This window comes from Euleptes europaea, chromosome 18, assembly GCF_029931775.1.
Source record: "Euleptes europaea isolate rEulEur1 chromosome 18, rEulEur1.hap1, whole genome shotgun sequence".
Taxonomy (NCBI): domain Eukaryota; kingdom Metazoa; phylum Chordata; class Lepidosauria; order Squamata; family Sphaerodactylidae; genus Euleptes; species Euleptes europaea.
The window spans coordinates 35,481,937-35,496,667 of record NC_079329.1 but is presented as its reverse complement, the minus strand read 5'-3'; the positions used below and the strand labels follow the sequence as shown (position 1 = coordinate 35,496,667).

Sequence of the window (14,731 nt, the reverse complement as noted above, 5' to 3'; positions counted from 1 at the left end):
GGGAGGTGGCTCCCCTCTGCCATTTGCCACCGGCATCTGGCCCCCTGAGGTAGCCTGCCTCTGACCCTGGAGGATTCATTCCCTGCTGCTGTGCCTTCTGGGTGCCCTTCCTTCTCCCTTCCTCCATGCGAAATAATTCACTGAACACAAACCAAACCACAGCCAAATGAAATACAACAGAAGAAAAGGATAAAAGAGAAAGGAAACGATCCAATCTTTCTTGGTGGCAAATGGGAGTTTTCTGCTGAGAGGAGGGTCTCCTGGTTTCTCTACTCTTCCCCTCTTGTGCTAGGTGGTTGTGCGGATTGGAGGTGGGGAGGAACTGGTTTCCAGGTCAGCGGCACAAGGAGGTTTCTCTTCCCATCCAGACTGACTCAGTTCCATGATGTGATCTACAGTATAGGAGGGTGAAAAAGTTACATGTTCACTTGCAATATCACAACGTACTGTTTCATTCTTCAAAAGGTAGGCAGAATTCTTCTCTTCTGCTTTCCTTATTCTTCTTCTACGGCCTTTTATGCAGGGACGTTTCCCCACGGTCACCCTCCCGACTGCTTGGGGCTTCCTTTTGATTATGCATGACTTTCCCGCCCATCAGAGGTTGCCTCGCTCTCCCCACATGTTTTGCCTGCATTTTCCAGATTCTGGCTAAAACAGCATCTGGAAAACACGGGCAAAATGTGCGGGGAGAATGAGTCAACCTCTGGTGGGTGGAAAAGGCATGCATAATCAAAAGGAAGCCCTGAAGAAGTTGGCAGGGTTGACTGGGGAAATTCTGCGACCATGTCCCTGCATAAAAGGCCATGGCCATTTATTCATGGAAGGTTTTGCATTGGATTTGCCACTCTTTAGATGCACTTTTCCCCCCATCCATATTCTCAAAACTCAACAATAAACCGCCATGCAGAACTTTGAGAATTCAGATGGGGAAAACGTGCATCTATAGAGTGGCAAATCCAATGCAAAACCTTCCATGAATAAATGGCCCATGTGTCACTTTTGTGCCGGCTTTGGACTCTGGCCTTTGTTATTTTATGTTTCTTCTATTCTTTGCACACTGAGCCAAAAGGCAGGATATCATAAAAAATAGAAAAAAAGGGGGGGAAAGTCACCAAGAAGCATGATGAGGACTAAATATGTGTCAGAAGCCATTTCCCGGTGTCAGAGGCTTCAGTGTACAAGTAGAGAGCAGCTGGCTGGCTGCTGCGTGAAAGAAGTATGCTGGACCATCTATTCTGGACTAGATGGGTAGGGTTGCCAGGTCCCCCCTTGCCACTGGCAGGAGCTACATTGTGGTAGGGCTGGGGGGAGGGGGTGTATCGGCATAATAACATCACATCCAGGGTAAACCCAGAAGTGGTGAGGATGCTCTAGCACATTCCTCCAAAAGCTGTCCTGGTGGTATAAAATGATGTCTTCAAGGGTAGGCCCCACAGTCTGAGCAACCTGTCAGTAGCGTGAAGATAGTGCTGTCGCTTCCTCAACCTTATTACATACTTCCAAAGAGGCAGAAGGATGAGAGCAGGAGTCAAAGGGAAAATGGGCGAAGAAGGAAGAAAGCTGCCTGCTGAAGCCCCTTGGAAGCTTAGAGGATATTGCAGTGGGGGGATTTCCAACCCACCAAAGGAATTTTTGCAGGCCCCCAAGTTGTAACTGTGTGTATGTGGAGTGGAGTGTAGGGCTAGGATCTGGGAGACCCACGTTTGTATCCCCACTCTACCGTGGAAGTTTGCTGGGTGACCTGGGGCCAGTCGCATGCTCTCAGCCTACCCTACTGTGCAGGGTTGTTGTGAAGATGAAATGGAGAAGGGGCGAATGTTGTGAGCTGCTTTGGGTCCCCACTGGGGAGAAAAGCGGAGTATACATGAAGTGGATGAATGGATCCAGTAGTAAACTGGGTGGTCCCTGTGAGAATCACAAAAACAGCAGAACCCACAGACAATGTGGGGTTCTCTTCAGACTTGGGGGACTCCTTGGATATGCAGAAAAATATGACTTTATCAATTCACTCAAAGAGAAAAACTCTTTTATAAACGGAAAAGGGGCTGTGTGAGGGGGGAATCAACCTGCTAAAGCTATTGATGACCTTATAAAATAATGCAGGGTAGGATTTGGGGGGTTTCCAAATCGTCCCCTGCCTTTGATCCTTGTGGGCCCCCAGCTTGTATAAACCAGGGGTCCCCAAACCATTTGAGCCTGCGGGCACATCTGGAATTCTGAGATGGCACGCTGGCCGCAGCCACAAAATGATTGCCACAGCTTAGCTTGAATAACACAGCGTAGATCCTTGTGCTGTGGTGGCAGCAGCTGCCAAAGCAACATTTAAAAAAAAAATCCGCATAGTCAATCTAATCTCCAATAGTCAATCAGAAGCCTTGCTGGGCTTCCTGGCCCCACTCTAGGGTTGCCAGCTCCAGGTTGGAAAACACCTGGAGATTTTGGGAGTGGAGTGTGAGGAGGGAAGGGTTTGGGGAAGGACTTCAGTGAGGCATAATGCCATAGAGTCCACCATCCAAAGTGGCCATATTCTGATTCCCACAAAGGAAATATTCTTCCTATATAACTACTGGACATATTGGACTTACATCTGAATGGACTTGAGAGGTTTCCAAGTCCTGAATATGCTGGATTGAGATATATTACTTACCTGTATCTTGTTGTATTATATTGTATATATTTATTGTCACTTTTGCACTTTATTCACTTATAAAATTAAGCATTGCATATATTGTTTCTGTGCTGTTTTAGTTCTCCAATACTTCTTCAGCACTGAGCCTTTGTTTTCTCCACCACCTGAAGGTTGGCAACCCTACCCCACCCACTTCCTAAAAACACTTGGTGGGCACCAGAAAAGATGCCGATGGGTGCCATGGGGCCGACCGGCACCATGTTGGGGACTCTGGTATAAACAATTAATAGCCAGGGACTAGGCAGGCCCTTGTGTTGCTTTGCCGTTGGCCAGGACAGAAAGAGCCTTCCATTCGGCTCCCTTACCTGCAGGGGGTGGGTCTCCCTTCTCCAGCTCCACCTCTGCCTCCTGGTTCTGCTGGTCCTCCTCTTCCCCTCCTTTGGCACCATCTGGTTTCTCAGACTCACCAGGGAAGCTGGGCTCCTCCTGGACCTCCTCTACAGATCCAGCGAAGGAGACTTTCTGCCCACCTAAGGGGACCAAACTTCGGTGATCAACAAGAAAAAAAAATACATTTTTGGTCCCTCAGGCCTCCTCCAGTCTACTTTATCACTAGGATTGCCAGCTCTGGGTTGGGAAATACCTGGAGATTTTTGGGGCGGAGCCTGAGGAGGGTGGGGTTTGGGGAGGGGAGGGACTTCAATGCCGCAGAGTCCAATTGCCAAAGCAGCCATTTTCTCCAGGTGAACTGATCTCTGTCAGCTGGAGATCAGTTGTAATAGCGGGACATCTCCAGCTACTACCTGGAGGTTGGCAAGCCTATTTATCACTGCAGTCTTGAACATTCCAACCTCACTGTCAGCCAAGCAAACCTTGCCTAGTTTCATACTACAGATTTAGGTCCCCTCCTTGATTCTTCTCCTTAAGGGCCATTTATGCTTGGTGCCCTGCATATATATATTTTTTTATTTCTTCAAGCTGAACCGTCATTTCAGAAGTCACTGCAAAGCCAGCGCATCCCGGCTTCACATTTCTTAAGAACGCGACCTTTTGTATTTGCTCCACCCCTCATAGAAGCATTCACTGAAGGAAGCATGCAGAATCCCAGCTGAGGCTTAACTATGCAAACGGCCATTGCTATTGGCTATGCAAACGAAGGAGCAGGCGAGTTGGGGGGTGGAATTTGTTTGACTTTCTCCTCTTGCCTCGGGACCGTGAATAGTCATTTTAAAGGTCGGATTTAAAAAATCAGCATTGAGCGAGGAGAGGAATCGACCCTGCATAAATGGCCAAGGAGTCCAGACAGGGAAACAATTCTAGAATCGGTGCACTGGTAGCAGTCGGGTTAACAAAGTCGGGTTTACCTGCCTGCTGACATGTAAAGGAATTACCACAAAGTGTTCTTTGAGGCCCCTTCTTGTGGTTCAGTCAACTATAGTGCTTTGATGGGTGATGGACTAATGCAGGGGTGGGGAACGTCAGGCCCGGGGGCCGTATAAGGCCCGCGTAATCATTTGGTCTGGCCCTTCATGGGTCCTGGCAGATCTCTAGCTCAGAAGGATGCTTCCCTGCCTGAATTTCTTGGGCCCAGCTGGGGACAGCAGAGCTCAAAAGTGAGCCGCTCTATGTGGCAGACACTTGGAGCCATCTCCGGCCGTGCCCCTTGGCTAAATGTTTGACCAAATATAGCAGGCTAATTTTTAAGTTGATAATTTTGTATGGCCCGCGAATGATGTCATAAATATCCAAATGGCCCTTGGCAGAAAAAAGGTTCCCCACCCCTGGACTAATGGATCTGGAGGAGGACTGTGGAACTGCTGCAAAGGTGTCACGATAAACAGTTGAAGGGAGGGAGGCCCAAATGTGTTCTGTATGCCCATACCCACTGTGCCATGTCTAAACAACATTTTCCATGGCAGGGTATGAAAGATGTGAGTTCATCTGCATTATGTTTGTGTGTGTGTGTGTGTGGGGAGATAGGGGAATGAATACAAGGAATATTGGTGCATGTTTCGAAAACGTTACACTGAAGAAATACAACTCTGCCCCCCAAAACTGAAATCTGTGACCCGCGTAACTTGGCTAACTATGAAAAGCTGCAGATTTCTGCTGGTTTTGCATAACCTGCCTTTGCTATTCATATACTAAGGCAAAGAGCTATACTGAGCAGCACAGTCACAGAGAAGATCCACGGCGCTGCCTACAGTTCTGTTTCCATGGCAATAATAACTGGTGGCAGTCAAGGGTGGGTTTTTTTTGGGTTTTTTGCAGAGAATTCAAGGTGACATTGCAGGTACATGTTGGCTTGGAGTGCTGCACTGTGCACGCTTGCCTCGGTTCAAAGCTTTGGTGAGTCTTTGCAGAGCTTTAGAAACCGGCGAACCCTTTTTGACCAGAGTGGGTCACATGCAATGAGTGTAAATATTATGGGTAATAAAACTGCTGGGGAGGGAAGACAGCGTAGAATAGCCAGTCTCATCAGGTCTTGGAAGCTAAGCAGGGTCAGTACTTGGAAGGGAGACCACCAAGGAAGACTCTGCGGAGGAAGGCAATGGCAGAACACCTCTGCTTTTCACTTGCCTTGACAGCATCTTGCTGGGGGTTGCCAGAAGTTGGCTGTAATTTCACAGCTCTTTACACACATGTATACATACAACAAAACTTTAATCACACCCCCTTCAATTATCTTAAAAACTATTTCTATCAGTGGTAGTTCAGTGGTAGAGCATCTGCTTGGCATGCAGAAGGTCCCAGGTTCAATCCCCGGCATCTCCTATTAAAGGGACTAGGCAAGTAGGTGATGTGAAAGACCTCTGCCTGAGACCCTGGAGAGCTGCTGCCGGTCTGAGTAGATGATACTGACTTTGATGGACTGAGGGTCTGATTCAGCATAAGGTAGCTTCATGTGTTCATGTGCGTTCAGACAAAATGGGTACCCCATGTCCCTGATCCAAGTGATCAGGCCCCACCAATCCGTCTTAAATCTGACACTGCGGGACCCTAATTTACCTTTCCGTTTCTGTGATTTGGAGACAGCTGGATAGTCAGGATGCTCCGATTCTTTGGGCTTATTTTCCAAGACTTCCCGGGGAGATGTGATGCAGATTGGGAGAGAATGGAGAGAAGAAAGAAAACTGAAGAGATGCTTTTTCATAAAAATGCCCCATTGTGTGTGTATGCATTTGGACGGGGAAGGGGAGGTAATGAGATAAACAGAAGAAGCATCGGTCCCCAGATCATTTTGTGCATTCCATTCCTTGGTCTGTATAGTCTCAAGAGTTTCTCTCTGAGGACTAAAAGATTATGCATCCAGATTAGACATGAGGGGGATTCTTGTATCCAGAAGCCCGCAACCATATTGTCCAAGCACCCTCATGAGAACATAAGAAAATAAGAAAAGCCCTGCTGGATCAGATCAAGGCCCATCAAGTCCAGCAGCCTGTTCACACAGCAGCCAACCAGGTGCCTCTAGGAAGCCCACAAACAAGACCACTGCAGCAGCATTATCCTGCCTGTGTTCCACAGCACCTAGACAATAGGTATGCATCATGACTATTATTCATTTAGACCAGGGGTCGGCAAACTCATTAGTCAAAAGAGCCAAATATCAACAGTACAACGATTGAGATTTCTTTTGAGAGCCAAATTTCTTAAACTTAAACTATATAGGTAGGTACACTGTTTATTAACTTAATAAACTTTAATTAAAGTTTTAAGTCTTAATTAAACTATAGGTACACTGAATAAAACTTGATATCATACTTAATAGTGATCTTATTTATTGATAAAAATTAAATTGTAAGTCCCTGCCATTTCCCCCTCCCCCGTCTGGTCCTCGTCTGGAGGCCTGGTCCACCGCCATAAAAGCCTATTGGTAGACCTGGCCTCCGGCTGAGTCCCATTGGGAGGCCAGGTCTACCCATTGGCTTTCTTGGCAGTAGACCTGGCCTCCGGAGGCCCATAGAAGCCAATTGGTAGATCTGGCCTCTGAAGGGGGACTTTTCCCCCTCCTCGGAGTCCAGGTCTACCGCCAAGAAAGCCAGTGGGTAGACATGGCCTCCCAATGGGACTCAGCTGGAGGCCAGGTCTACCAAAGGAAGCCCGCCCCGCCCAACAGCTGATAGGCGGGGGGGGGCAGGAACCACCGAGCCGCCCGCCCAGCAATCGCGTGGCTAGAGGGGAGGGGAGGCTTTAGCCTCCCAACCATTGAGGCCAAGGGAAAGGGGGACCTGGCCATTCTCCACGGAGGGGGGGGAGAGAGAGCGCCCGCTCGCCTGCTCTCTCGCGTTCGCTCTCTCTCTCAGGAGCGCCGGCTCCGCAGCCCGGCTGCCGGCGCGAGCGGGCGCGAGAGCAGGGGCTCTGAACCAAGTTTGGAGAGCCGCACTCAACGGGCCAAAGAGCCGCATGCGGCTCGGGAGCCGCAGTTTGCAGACCCCTGATTTAGACTAGTAGCCATGGATAGTCCTCTCCTCGATGAACATGTCCACTCCCCTATTAAAGCCCTCTGAGTTGGCAGCCATCACTACATCCTGGGGCAGGGAGTTCCACAATATAACCTTCATATTAAAGCAAATTACCCCAGGGCAGTGATTGCAATCAGAAAGTATAAAAAGACAAAAACTCTGTGGTCCTTTGGCAGTTCAGCTGTTTGTTCACTTTGTTGTGGCACAATCTATTGTAAGAAAAGGGCTTTAGGCCTTTTTGGTTAAAATCACACTAAGCAGGAGCCCACCAACTGTGCATGACTGGAGCGCATGCATGATTCTGCCAATACACATGGTCGCCACGTTGTGCAAAGGTTTGCATTCATGGGTACTGAGCATGTACATGCAAGGTAAATATATACCATCTCCCTGTTCAGACAATTTGGTGACTGCTAGGGTTGCCAGGTCCCTCTTCGCCACTGGTGGGAGGTTAGTTAGTTAGTTAGTTTTATATCCTGCACTCACTCCCCAGCCAAAGCCAGGCTCAAGGCAGCTCACAACATATAATCAATACAATCAAAATAGTATTAAAAATTAAAATAAAATCTTAATAAAAACTAAGCAACAGTATGCGATCCCATAAAACATTAAGCGAGTAAAATAGCAGATGGCGCTCATAGAAATGCAGAGACCACTGCAGCGTGAGGTTTTTGGGGCGGAGCCTGAGGAGGGCAGGGTTTGGGGAGAAGAGGGACCTCAATGCCATAGAGTCCAATTGCCAAAGCGGCCATTTTCTCCAGGTGAACTGATCTGTATTGGCTGGAGATCAGTTGTAATAGCAGGAGATCTCTCGCTAGTACCTGGAGGTTGGCAACCCTACTGACTGCACATATTGGAAGCATCATGGGTAGCACATACTCTCATGTTGTGCAGTTGTTAGGCTCCTGGAATGCCTGAATGTAACATCCAAAAAGAGTTTTTGTTTGCAGAGATCTCCAGCTAGTACCTGGAGGTTAAGCAATCAAAATTATGCACTTGCGAGGCTGGAACTACAAGCACAGACTGAAGTGTAATGCAAAATGGTCTATTCAAAGGAATGACCTATGTATACAAAACACAAACAACAAAACGTGCTCAACAGAGCAACATGCAAAGACTGATCACAGTACAATTTCAAAGTCACAAGGTAAGTATAAATGTACAATTACAAAATCCCAAAGGTAAGTCTAGGTGTCAATAAAAGCATCTGCAATTCAGTCAGAAATCCACCAGGACAAAATGATGCAAGGCAATAGTCCGACATCCAAAATTGCTAAGTATCACAGGGCAACAGAGTAGTTATCAACCGCAATGGGCTTCCGGTAAAATCCCCATTTCACAATCTTTTTCAAGCTTTCAATGTTTCCGTGTGCCAATAAAGCCCTTTTGGGAATAGAGCTTATAAGCTTGCAATAAAGTGGACAACTTTCTAAAGCGTCCCCATGTTTTGCCCGTGTTTTTGCCCATGTTTTGAGGGACTTATTTTATCTCAAATTTGAAAATGCGGGCAAAACATGGGGAAATGCAAGGGGAGAGCGAGGCGACCTCTGACAGTCAGAAACGGCATGCAGAATCCAAACAAGGACCCGAAGTCCTCGGAAGGGTGACTGTAAGGGAGACAGCCAAGCATAAAAGACCTCTGGCATTTCGCTCAAGCTGCCCAATAGTGGAGTGCAGGTCTAGCAGGACTATTACCACTTCAGACATGTAAGGACCACATGAAGAGAACAAACCTGGCAAGGGTGTTCTAGGTTTCCATGATGGGCAGCGAAGTCCACGGCCTGCAATCTGAGGTGGTCAAAACCAGCGGCCGCTCTGACTAGCTTGTCTGTCCTCATGAATCCATGTTTATGATTATTTTGCCCTTTCAAACTGTTGCTGTTCTCTCCCCTGCTCCGCTCTGTTCTTATCCATTCAGTGCAAAAGTTGACTTCTGCCTCTGGAGAACAGCCTTTTTTACTTCCTAACCAACAAAGCGCCAACAGAGGCAATCCCAGAAAAAGAGGGCACGAAGACACCTGTACTTCTAAGAGATGACCATTTTGGCAAGTGCTGCCTTTCATGCCACAATGGGGAAAAAAAGTACTTCTGAAATCCCCTTTTTTTGCAGAATTACAAAATGCATGGAGGCTTTATCCTTTACCTCTAGTGCATATCACATTAATGGTGTAACAGAAGAAGAAGGAGTAGGAGTAGGAGTTGGTTTTTATATGCTGACTTTCTCTACAGACACCCTGTGAGGTAGGTGGGGGTGAGAGAGGGTGACTGGCCCAAGGTCACCCAGCTGGCTTCGTGTGTAGGAGCGGGGAAACAAATCTAGTTCACCAGATTAGCCTCTGCCACTCATGTAGAGGAGTGAGGAATCAAACCCAGTTCTCCAGATTAGAGTCCACCGCTCTTAACCAACGCTCTTAACCACTACACCACGCCGGCTCCATTATCAAAATGCCATCTCTGGAGTGAGAAAAAGTTGCACTCTTACCTGTGCATTGCCTTAGCAAGGCTGCCTTGGTTCCTGAGCCTGTCTGTTTCTGCCCCTGAGATCCTGCAATATGTAACAAACAGATATGAGTTGGGAACAGGGTTGCCAACTTCTAGGTGGTGCCTGGAAATCTCCCAGAATTACCACTGATCCCTAGACAACAGAGATCAGTCCCCCTGGAGAAAACGACTGTTTTGGAAGGTGGACTATATGACATCATACCCTGCTGAGGTCCTTCCCCTCCCCAAAGCCTGCCCTTCCCAGGCTGTACCCCCAAATCTCCAGGAATCTCCCAACTCCAACCCAGAGCTGGCAACCTTAGCTGGGAAAGACAAGGTCAAGATACACTCCTCAGTGTCCAGTGCACTGTTGGTACTAAACACAATACTAAACTAATGTGGGGTCCCCGCCCTTCCACTCCTGCCCCAGGTCTCTCCATAGGGTTGCCAACCTCCAGGTACTAGCTGGAGATCTCCTGCTGCAACAACTGATCTCCAGCCGATAGAGATCCGTTCCCCTGGAGAAAATGGCTGCTTTGCCAATTGGACTCTACGACATTGAAGCCCCTCCCCAAAACCTGCCCTCCTCAGGCTCCACCCCCAAAACCTTCTGCTGGTGGCAAAGAGGGACCTGGCAACCCTATCTCTCCATTTTCGGCCTCCCGATCCCGCAGTCGCTTCCTCGGCCTCAGAATCGGAGTCTGGGGGAAGAGCTAAACCCTCTGCTCCTGGGTTATCTTGAGAGCCCGTGCTTGCAGCTCCAGACACCCCTCTCTCTCCCCATCTCCTCCTTCCCCATGGCCCGGGCGAAGTTGGGATGCCAGGGCGTCTCCGAGACGGCCACGTCCGAGGCTCCGGCTCGAGCGGAAGCGGCGGCTCTGTTGGTGGCGGCGTGACTTGCGGCAAAGCCTCCAGACCCTCTCTTCCTGCCGCGGCTTTTCTTGATGCCCGGGCAAGTGTGGGTGAGTCGGGGAGTCCCGGAGCCATTGTAGCAGTACAGCGTACAACCACTGGAGCAGTACATCGGACCGCCACTGGAGCAGTACAGCGGTGTTGTTTTTAAGGAAACACGTTTCTAGTCCCGACGGTTGTCAGTCACAAGCGGCCTCTTCCCACTCTGAGGCCATGTACCCCAACAACGTGCAACGGTCAAATTAAAATTGCTCTTCTTCTTCTCCACCTGGCGATCAAAAAAGCCCACCACGGCCGGATTTTCATAACTATTCAGATCCCCAGTATTTGCACCAGACCCTCAGCAACCGTCATGGGTTCCAGACCTTTGCTCTGGAGCAGCAAGAGAAAGTGTCAACGTGGACAGAGGGACTGGGGGCGGGAGAGAGAAGAATGCCTTGTATAGAAGCCACCTCTATCTTAGAGCTCTTTCCTGCTGGGGAAGAAGAGCTGGTTTCCCAGGAGACGGGCAGCTTCCTGTAGTCGGCGAAGGAGAAATGCTGTGCGCGCGTCTATGTGTATCTGTGGACATTTGCAGGTTTCTCCCTGACAGCAGAGGTGCTAAATGAAGGGAGATGTATTCAGCACACGCCGTGCACCCCCAGTGAGTGGGATCCGCGGCAAGCAGCAGGAGAAAGCCCTTTAAATAGAATTGCGTCACCACGGTAACAGCCTACGGGCTCGAGCACCACTCGACCTCAGGATACAGCCGCGGTACGCGCCACACCCCTCTGAGATGTCACCCTGGGCCACGGCACGTTAATATATACCATATTTTTTCGCTCCATAAGACGCACTTTTTTCCTCCTCAAAAGCAAGGGGAAATGTCCGTGCGTCTTATGGAGCGAATGCCGGCTGGGCGCGTGCGCGTCGGGGCGGCGCGAGCCGGCGTGCCCCGCCCCGACGGCCAGCTGGGAGGCGGGCAGGGCTGCGCAGAGCCGGCTGGGCGATTGCGCCGGCTTGCTCTGTGCAGCCCCGCCCGCCTCCCAGCTGGCCGTCGGGGCGGGGAACGCCGGCTTGCGCCATCCCGACACGCAAGCGCCCAGCTGGCTTTCGCTCCATCGGACAAGTTTTTAGAGGAGGAAAACAAGATTTTTTCTTGTTTTCCTCCTCTAAAAAATAGGTGCGTCTTATGGAAAGGTGCGTCCTATGGAGCGAAAAATAGGGTATTTGCTGGAAGAAACGGGGAAGGAACTCTGTCAGTCACTTAAGATTTGAAAGGAGAGAGGATGAAAATCCAGGGATTTATCAGTGATTCCGGATGTTGAGAGCTGAGGAACATCTGGAACAATAGTTCGGGATTCACTGGAACGTGTGACGGGACATCCATCTCCCAAGTTTTTAAAACTTTGTTGTACTTCATGGGACAAATCTGTGTTTCTTGGTTCAGCACTTTGCTGCAGCCGACTAACGTCCACCGAATTCAGCAATCTGTCTCCGAAATTAGGGCCTCTGATGTGGACCAGGGGCTGAGGGAAGAATGCTGGTATTGCTGGGGGAAAGGGGTGTCCCTCTTATAGGCTACGAATGGTTGTAAATGTTTTCTGATGATAAGTTTTGTTTTTTTAAACTATATTGCGACTCACCATAAGGACCAGATGTAGTTGAAAGGCAGCCCCCCAACAATAATTTTCTAAATAAATAAAGACATAAATAAAGACAGCCACGATGCCATGCGTTGACGCTGAGCTTCCGGCAGCCAGAGATAAACGAAGCCTGAAGCTCCCTTTTGTCTGTTCCCGATGGCCATCGGTAGACTGATTCTCCTTACCATTTCTCATACCATCCAAGCTGGTTTTAAAATCTGTGCTGCAACTAACTCCAAAAGTGTTTCCCACTGTGTGAAGAAGTCCTTCCTTTCTTTTCACTGACACGTGTATACCCCCAGTCAACTGTAGACCTTATCAATCAATGCTTTATTATAGGTTTGCGACCTCAGGGTTGGGAAAAACCTGGATATTTAGGTGTGGAGCCTGGGGAGGGGAGGGACTTCAACAGGGTATAATGCCATAGAGTTAAGGTTGCCAGCTCCAGGTTGGGAAATACCTGGAGATTTGGGGGGGGGGGGTGGAGCCTGATTACACCGTGCCATCTGCCTTGTCTCTCGGTGAGAAAGGCGGACTATAAATAATGTAAATAAATCAACATAGTCCCAGTGTATACATCTTTCTCCCTGTTATGGTTTTGGGGCTGGACTTTCATTCTTAACAGGCATGTGTAGCGTTGCAGCCAAATCTGGAGCAGCTGCAAAAGGTGTCCTTTCTTCCTTCCAGGCCTGAGGTGGGATCCTGTAGTGCAGGGATGGGGAACGTCAGGCCCGGGGGCCGTTTAAGGCCCGCGAAGCCATTTGGTCTGGCCCTTCGTGGGTCCTGGCAGATCTCTAGCTCAGAAGGATCTAAGGCTGGTGATCCGCCCCCTCCCGTGGACAGGATTAGCCTCTAGTCAAGGTAGATGTGAGTTTGTTTTGCCGAGAAACCTTTCCCCCCCTTGCAGAAGAGTCCTTAGCTATGGAGCTGCTAGGACTGCCCAAGAAACTGTGTTAACCCTTTCCCACCTGGGCCATGGAGAAACGTATTCCCTCTGTACTACAAGAGGGCTGGGGGCAAAAGTGGTGACAATGGAAAGGTTAAAGGGGGCAGGGCCAGAATGCGCGGGGGGAGGCAGTTCTTAGCCAGTGTGTCCACATTTCACCCCTGCAGGCGGTGGTAGCAGGAGCCAGCTGTAGAATCCGGCCCCGACCATGCAGAGCAGGAGCAACTCCAGCGTGTGGCTGGATGGCTACACCCTGCTGGTGCAACAGACCATCCTGTGCCACCAGGTGGGCGAGTACGCCACCGGTTGGATGCCTGCCTGCTTGCCTGCACCGGCGGGGGGGTCATCTGGGGCAGCTGCCTGCTTGGGGCTTGGTCGGCTAATTTTGAAGTTGATAATTTTGTATGACCCGCGAATGATGTTATAAATATCCCAATGGCCCTTGGTGGAAAAAAGGTTCCCCACCCCTGCTGTAGTGCATGACACCCACCCTATGCGCTGTGGATCATGCGTTCTGGTTCCACGCGGACACACAACGTCAAGAAAGCATGGCTTTCTTTTCTCACTCCTCCACATTGGCAATTTTTTGCAACAGAGTAGTGACTAGGGAACCCAGCCAGGAACAATCCAATGGCAACATCATTCAGTGCACAACATAAACTTGGTGTTTTGGGGAGAGTAACCCCATGAGGGCTGGTTAGCAAAGAAACCTCAAAAGCCATCTAAAGCAATGGTTCCCAACCAGGGGTCCGTGGACCCCCAGGGGTCCGCGAGAACTAAATTAAGGCCCGCGAAACAAAGTTATAAACCCATAATAAATTAATATTTTCAATTAAAAGTTCTCTGTTATAAAAACATATATTCAAATATTATTCTAAGTTTAATGTTTAACTAACAGTTATGATTAAAGTTTATTTTCAAATTCTCAGAATTTTTATTTTGCACCTTGGGGTCCCTGCACCGAACAAAAAAGTCCTAGTGGTCCCTGGTCAAAAAAAGGTTGGGAACCACTGAAAGACTGCAGTTGAAAGCAAGGCCTCTGTGTGTCCTCTGCTGCCCCCTGCTGGCTCTGACTCCCCCTTCCCCACCTCTCCGATCCCCTGCTCAAGGAACAGCTTTACCTTCTGGCTGACACAGGCCAGGCATTTCTCTCACGGTGTCGTCTGAGTCCTGAGCCTCTTCCTCATCCTCCTCTTCGTCCTCTTCCTCTTCCTCAACCTCCTCAGCGTAGTCTTCTTCCATCCAGGAGCTGTTGGATTCCAAATGGCTCTGTGCCAGGCGCTGCATAGCTGTGATGGGTTTAAAAAAAAAAAACCAGATAAAGACAGGACTATTAGGAACACCCAAAGGGGTTTCGAAGACACCGGAGCTCCATTTCCCTAGCTTTGTATGTTTTCAGGCGTTGTACTGGGAGCTAGGAAAGGCCCTCCAAACTTTTAGAACCCCCCAACTCCAACGTTTCACTCCAATCTCTACCTGTGGCAAAAGCATGTTTCTAGCCCTCATGGTAGCTGAAAGGTTTCACTGAAAATCCATAGGTGGAATCCACCATCAGCGGACAGAAAGTGAAGGCTCTGCTACGACATATATGGTTTATGGGTTTGCCCCGGGTCTTGTTAACCAGAAAGCTCTGGGAATTCTGTGTTGAAACTAGGGTTGCCAACTTCCAGAGGAG

General features: G+C 49.2%; 1 protein-coding gene across 1 annotated transcript in view; it reads right to left on the bottom strand.

The window, feature by feature from the left end:
- Positions 1-267: 267 nt before the first annotated feature.
- PPP1R1B (protein phosphatase 1 regulatory inhibitor subunit 1B) overlaps positions 268-14,731 on the bottom strand; it is a 72,454-nt gene continuing 57,990 nt past the window's right edge. Inside the window, exons 5-9 of the mRNA XM_056863859.1 lie at positions 14,178-14,345; positions 9,575-9,637; positions 5,639-5,710; positions 2,995-3,159; positions 268-392 (exon numbers count right to left, since the gene is read on the bottom strand). Coding sequence (XP_056719837.1) covers positions 289-392; positions 2,995-3,159; positions 5,639-5,710; positions 9,575-9,637; positions 14,178-14,345 — 572 coding nt within the window. The 3' untranslated portion in view covers positions 268-288. The remainder of the gene's footprint in view (positions 393-2,994; positions 3,160-5,638; positions 5,711-9,574; positions 9,638-14,177; positions 14,346-14,731) is intronic.